The sequence below is a fragment of the Charadrius vociferus genome, unplaced genomic scaffold (genome assembly GCF_000708025.1).
Source record: "Charadrius vociferus isolate BGI_N301 unplaced genomic scaffold, ASM70802v2 scaffold1418, whole genome shotgun sequence".
Lineage (NCBI taxonomy): Eukaryota > Metazoa > Chordata > Aves > Charadriiformes > Charadriidae > Charadrius > Charadrius vociferus.
This window is the reverse complement of record NW_009649695.1, coordinates 33801-40964: the sequence shown is the minus strand read 5'-3', so window position 1 is coordinate 40964 and position 7164 is coordinate 33801. Positions and strand designations below refer to the sequence as shown.

Genomic DNA, 7164 nt, shown 5'->3' with positions numbered 1-7164 from the left:
GGACACAAAGTTGCCAGTGTTCTTTGATAAATGTTTTTGTTGCATTCCAGATTCGGTCAATACTGGGTAACTGGTTGCACAATTTCTTTAACGTGATATGGTGGTCAGTGTTTGTAATAACATTAATACATTCAGTAAGCAAGTCACAAAAAAAGGTTTAACAACATTAAAGTGTTACTCAAGCACACACAGAAACGAGAAATGCAAATCCATTCTGGGGGTTTTCATTTATCCTTCTGTTATTTTTCTTGCTTGGCTTTTCTGAAGGCCTTGCTTCCCTGTTGTATTCATTTTTCTGTCCTTCATTTTCTTCATTTCTTATATTCCCTGAAAGTCACTGCATTTTAATCTACATGTAATAAATATATAGTATTTACATTTAGTCATGGACAGTCTTTATCGTTTCTAAACCTGTGCTCTAGTATTTTAGGTTTGGTACTGTGGGGTGATCCGCCAAAGTTTCCAAAAAAGGTTAAAAACACTGGAATAAAAACAAGGCCGTGAAGAGCCCCAAACAAAATAACAAGGAACATGATCTTGAAAAATGTCCTAAAGATGTAGGCTTTTGCTGCAGCCAGGACAACTACTCCTAATATAGTAGAAACTGCACCTTGTAACACTGGATAACCCATCAGGGACAGAGCTTCGATTGCCCTTTTATTGGCTGATGACTCTCCACTCGTAACAAAGGCATAGGAAATATGAGCAGAAAAATCTACTGAAAACCCTATGCAAATGACCAGGCTGATCATGGATATGCAATCTAGACTGATTTTCCAAAATGTCATGAAACCAGCAACACCAACGATAACGGAAGTTATAGCGAAGGTCACCCACAAGCAACACAACGGGTTGGGAATCAGCAAAAGGGAGATGACAAGCATTGCTCCAGCAGCAACGACGACGTTCTGAATGGTGTTCTGCACTATTACCAGGTACTGATCGTAGTAGATGAACGCTGGGTGATACACCATTAATGGAATGGTGCACTGCTCGGCTGTCTCTCTTAGCTGATTGAGAAGATTCTTCTCATCAATGGCTGAGGTCACATTCACTGTCTGGATGAAGAAACGTGATGCTTCTATTGTATCCCCAGTCTTGTTAATGTCCCACTCAAAACTGGGAACGATTCGGAACAGTTTAGGTAGGTTATTAATGAAAAGAGTCTTATTGCTTATATTTATCAAACCAATTTTGGCAAGATTTGTGTATACCGTCAACCATGACTCTGACAGGTTCTTATCGACGTAAGAAATGCTCTCTAAATTCTGTGTGCAGTTCTCAATGACAAGACGAACAGTCTCATTCCAGTAATCTACACTTTCAGTAATGACAACCATGACCCTGGGTCCATATGTTGAGAAGTATTTGTCGTCGTTGTAGTATGGAATGACATAAGAGTCATCAGTTGCCAGATTTCGAAGATCGATGCCTTCCCTGATCTGAGTACATCCATAAATACTGCCACCCAAGTATGCTCCATACAGCAACACCACAAGTACCTTGATCCATTTATTTGTAAAAAAAGGACCATAATACTTTTTAAAGAATGTGCTCATTGGATGTTCACTTTCTGGCTGAGATGACTCCCCAGAACAGTTGCCAATACAGCAAGCGTTGTACAAGCAGGACTTCTCAGCCTGACCTTCATCTACTCCCACAGGCATACAAGTTAGCCAGTGTCGGTTTCCTTGCTCCCTTTTATGATTTAATACAATAATTGCCCCAAAGAAGGTCAGGGTATATATATAGCAGAAGACAAAAGCGGTGCCTGTATAGAGGCAAAATGATCTCACAGATGGAAAAGCAGTCCAGGTGCCAATGAAGAAGGCCAAAACATCTGTGAGAGTGGTGATGGTCACAGAAAGTGCTGCTTCTGAGTAAGTCTCAGCCAGCCGAGATTTAACATTGGATTTCTCTTTTTTCCCTGAACTTTGTTCCCAGCAAGCAATCATGATGAACATGTCATCAACACCAACTCCTGCAAGAAGAGAAAAAGTTAACGCTGCATTGCAAATGGCAGCTTCCACTAACACCCAACAAAAGCACAAAATGAATCACGTTTACGTCCGCATAAAATTTTGAAAAAGCAACTTAGGCTATTAACATTGCTTCAGTGCTGATGCTCATTAAACTGATACAGGAAAACAGATCCTTTGCGTGTGGCTGAATTTGTTACATTTCAGAAGCTCCTGGTGACCTGATGGGTTGTTGATCCCTCACCCTACTCTGCTGAAGGACTGAGCACACCTAGTCAGTCCATCTCTGACAAGTGTCTGCTTGTCCAGGTGTCCAGATTCCATAGATTTAAATACCTGACTTATTCTGATGCTCACCTATCCTTATCACTGGATGCGTCCCCCATCACCTCTGGAATCTCTTCTTCATCACTGCAGCAAATTAGGCCAGTAATTTCTTGCTCTGCCTTCAGCAGACAGGGAGAACAGCTGCTCTCACGTGGGAGAACAGTGGTCCCTGTTCTCCAGTGGTTTGCTTTTTTATGCTCTTTGCTCTCCACTGATCGTCTCTCCAGTTTATCTTTGAGCATTTACTCATGATGTATTATTAATTTATCTTCACATTTATACTGATGTGTTTGCATATATTACCCACCAGAGTCCTGGGAAAGCCTGCCAAGAAGACTGGGGCCTGGGCTACATTTTTTGCTAAGACACAAGAATAAGCCAGACGAGGTTTGAAAAGGAAGAGCCAATGTGCTTCTCTCAGCTCTGCTAACTCTCGAGATTTTAATCACAGACCTTTCAGTATTTTGCCAATGTTACTCTATCAAGGGCTCTTCTATTCCCTGAAAATTAATCACACAAAAAGGGAAGCAAGACCATGTGAAGAGAGGAGCAAGCAGAGATGATATAGCTAAGCACGAAAGAATAGGTGAAATCAGTATCTGCTGCCTGAACAGGCAATTGCCAGTAGACATGCAAAGATGAATTAAGCAGCACCTTAAAAGGTACTATTGGATGGCAGCGAGCCAGGCTGGTTCCGGAAAGCAGGCAGGCTTCAAAGCAGTTCATCTAATGTACTGATAATTTGTTCGCTTAATGCAAGGAAGACAAAAGCCTGCATGTTATTTATAAAGATCTGAAGAGACTTGATTAAGCCGTTTCCCAGGCATACAGAGGGGTCTTCTTGAATTTTAGAGCCTCTGCAAGTGACGAGCAAACAAAAGCAAATATAAAATGTGTTTGACTTATGCAGGAAACAAAGAAACCATGCGTGCCCTAAGGAGCATCTGCATTAGACATCTGGTATGATGCAGAGCCTCTATCAACCCAAGAGTTCCATCTGCTTTCCTCAGCGTGAGACCAAGACCAAGAAAACATCACATGAACTTATCAAATAGGAGACCAGATAAGGATTTTAAAAGCAGTAATTTATTTGCAGCAAGATTGTCTAATGGTATTTGGAAAGTTCAGCACTGGCTGTCAAGCAGCCTGTGCAACTGTGATGCAATGATTCCAACTTCCTTGCGTTTTGGGGGGCAGCTAGTTGCACAAATGGTGCATCGCTTCAGCTGTATCGCTAAATGAGACTGTTTAGTACGCAGTGGTTACATTGCAGAGGAAATTTCACACCTTAACAAAACATGATGGATTTCTTATTTGAAATTACAGACAGTCCTGCTCACTGCTTCAGCTGCATTCAAGCCCAGTTTTACCTGCCAAAGACTACACTCTGAAAATGGGACACAAAAACATACGGTAACTTATTTCCCATATTCACCCCATAATACAGGGACTGGGTTAAGTCAGTGCTCCTGCAGCACGAACTGCACACTGGATGCATGTTCCATGGTGCTGCTGTTGAGCCACCCTGAGGCTGACAGCGGAGAAGTAGGGAGCTCTCACTGTACTGCAAAAAGAGGTGTTCAAGAGGTGGATGGTTTGGGGATGACCTCTGTACCCGCTTAAATTGCTGACAAATTCAGCAGTCCCATAGAACAGTACTAATAACAAACTGTTTTGGGGTAGACAAACTTATCTGGAGCTAAATGCTTATAGTATGCCTGTGGAAGACAGCAGGGGATGATACAGGGAAATGTGGTGACAGAACCCTGTTGAGCTCACCTCAAGTATTAGCACTAGTTAAATAAATGATTAATCAGCATGGCTAAATTACCAGGGACGCTAGAACAATGCCAGAAGTGCTAATCGTACCACCCTCTCAGTTATAGTTTTCATGCCGTAGCAGTGGAACTAGGGCAGGCATCATCTTTTGGGTCCGCCAGGGCCCAGCTCCAGTCCCGCTGTGGGTACGCTGAGCTGAGCAGCTCCCCCATCTGTGGCAGCTCCCGCTGTGGGTACGCTGAGCTGAGGAGCTCCCCCATCTGTGGCAGCTCCGAGGAGGCTGCACCTCTAAGGGTCACCTCCCCTCAATGCAGAACAGCACTGCGTATGATCTGATGCTCATATCATAAAAGACTAACACCATCGGGTTGTTTTAACACCGCTTTAGTCTTCATATCTGAATCCGACTCGCTTTTTCTACTTACCCAGAATAAGAAATGGTGCATTTGCTACCGTGACCACCACAGAAGAGCATCAATCCAAAGCTGCTTAATACAGCTAAACCAGCAGAAACAACACCACAGCATGCAAGCCAGACATTATTTCTTACACAGCTCAGTCTGAAAATATTTTAAGGAATATATTAGTTACATGTCAAAGATTTCACCAAAGCGTTTGGCATGACAAGTGCACAGATATCAATGAAACCCTGTCTGTGAAAAGAAATCTTGATGAAAACTGCCAGGAGAGCTACCCAACGTGAGCACTGGATAAGATTAATTTATACAGGAGGTACTAAATACATTATTACTGCTGGACAGTGATATACTTAGGAGTAAAGATGTGTACTGATCTTTGCATCAATAACAAGGGAGCTGGCAAAATACATAAACTCTACTAGTGACAGCCTATATATAGGGTGACCCCCAAAATGATGAATTTTTAGCAGGTCTTTCCTTTTACACGGGCTCTTGGTGTAGCATCAGTGTAGTATGGAAGCATCTCCCAGGCACTAAGCGCTGTGTAGAGAAATGTGGCTACCAGCCATTTGCCAAGATGCCCCTAAGGGCTGTCTCAAGGATTCCCCATGAAATGCTCCCAGTGGTAGTACTTTGCACTGCACTGAGGGGGTGGAGAGTTGCCTCTTGCCCGATTAGTAATCTTTTCCAGGCTGTAGACCGTTTCTGAACTTTAAGAGAATCTCTTGTTTCCAAGACAAGAAGCGGGTGTTGGTGGAACCGGCCATGCTCTGACTGCACTCACAAACGAATGGACGAGAGACAGCTGCTATCCAGAATTTTCACAGCTTAATGTGACGCTTGATGCAAGTGCTAAACCAATAAGCCCACCCTCCAAGCAGAACTTTATTTCTCAAGCACAGCACACAAATGCTGCCATATGGTTGTCAAATGTACAATGGTTCACCTTCCTCCAGCACAAAGAAAGGGCAGGCTAAGTTCTTTGTGAGCAGCAGGTAAGGCTCAGACTCTACTCGCAAGCAGAATACCTAAAGCTGTACCCAGACTTGCAGTAATCTATGAAGCTACCGCTCATCCGTCTGTACCTTAACTGAGCAGGTGGCAGAAAAAAGGTGCAAACAGATCTTAACAGGGTATAATTCCCCCTCCCCCCCTGCTTTCTTCCCCTTTTTAACTGATCTTTAGAAAGAATTAGCATCTTGTGAGAAGGATGAGGATAGAAGCTACGAATGAAGCAAGAAAGTAGTAGAATAACCTAAGCAATAGCACCACTTTTTCCTTCCCTCCCCTCAAAGGGCGACTTTCTTGTTTGACTTCTATGCATCTTTTTGGTGAATGAACCCCAGACCAACCCCCATTCATTTGGTGAATGAACCCCAGACCAAAAATTACCACTGGAATAAAAGACGTGTGAACAGCGCGTGAGGGGCAGGTGTATAGATCACAAGGGTATAACTGCCCAGGGATTTCTTTGCTTGATGTCCCTCCCTTTTCAGAGGCACCGAGCCCAGGCTGACCTTGCTGCTTTACCTTTCAATTAAATTCCTTATTTTTATAAAATCTGACACCTGAGACTCTGCTGCGGGAAACCTAGGTTGAGCCTGAAGAAGGAGGGAGCGTGTGAGTGAGACAGAGAGTGAGTGTGTGTGTCTGTATCTGTGTGTGTGTAGTCGGAAGGGGCACCTGTCAGTCCAGTGGCGTCACCCACTGTGAAGGGACCCTGGTCCTGGCAGTTAGAGACTTGGGTGGTGTGTATGCAATTCCTTGAGTGGTGTGTGAATGCTCAGGCAGCAGCTTCTCCTTTAACAATAGTGGTTTTCAGTGCCAAAGCTACAGCACCTCACACCTCTTAAAAAGACGAAGAGTAGGGGGTTGTTTCAGTTGTTTAAATAGTTCCAAACCCATCATCTACAAACAAGATTCTTATGGGGCGCGGAGCACAGAAATGACTGATAGCTTTGGAGAACAGACAAACGGATACTCGCATTCAAGCTTTGTATGTCTGCACTGAGCGCTTATTCAGGTATTTGGCTGGTACTTACCATAAATCCCATTTAAGCAGCTGGGAAATACACACAAGGAGAGAAACATCACAGAAATACATTTTGCCTATTATTACATGAAGTCTGCAGGTTCAAGAACGACTTCACTCAACAAGAACAGAAGCCAATTTAGCCAATTGGCTAAATGACTTCTCATTGACCCATAGCTTAGAAGACACTTTACCTTAGGCAAGAGACGATTGAAAACGTTATTGTCAAGAAATACGTTATGGAGAAGAGTGGGATCACGCTCTTGGTATTTCCTTCAAACTCCTGTTGTCTGGACAGTGAGGTAAAGTAAGTCACCTGTTGTTAAAAGAATAAGGAAAGAAAAGATGAAGCACTTCTCTTTTTCTCGGTCTTTATACACGCAGAGGCAACGCTAAACAACATCTTGGCACTATTGCATTTCCGTGGCCCTCACAACCTGCAGGTCGTGCCCGCCTTTCCCTCCACAGGTATTTCGGGTCTCGCCGGCCCCCACACGGCTGTACCCACCCCTGCGTTACCTTAATGGCGCTGAACTTCTCCAGCTCCGACGGGATGTCCCGCAGGAAGCTTTCCAGCCACCGCCGGCTCTCCGCCGCCTCGGGGCCGTCCTCCCGCAGGAAATAAACC

The 7164-nt window shown here is 43.9% G+C and overlaps 1 protein-coding gene across 1 annotated transcript; it reads right to left on the bottom strand.

Moving 5' to 3' along the window:
- Window positions 1-383: 383 nt before the first annotated feature.
- PTCHD3 (patched domain containing 3) lies at window positions 384-7157 on the bottom strand (the record flags this gene model as incomplete). The annotated part of the gene is given in 5 exon segments (XM_009890577.1): window positions 384-1981; window positions 4511-4545; window positions 4547-4645; window positions 6731-6852; window positions 7056-7157. Coding segments are annotated over 5 exon segments (1956 nt in total), but the record flags the coding sequence as incomplete, so codon positions are not given.
- Between the last annotated feature and the right edge of the window lie 7 nt (window positions 7158-7164).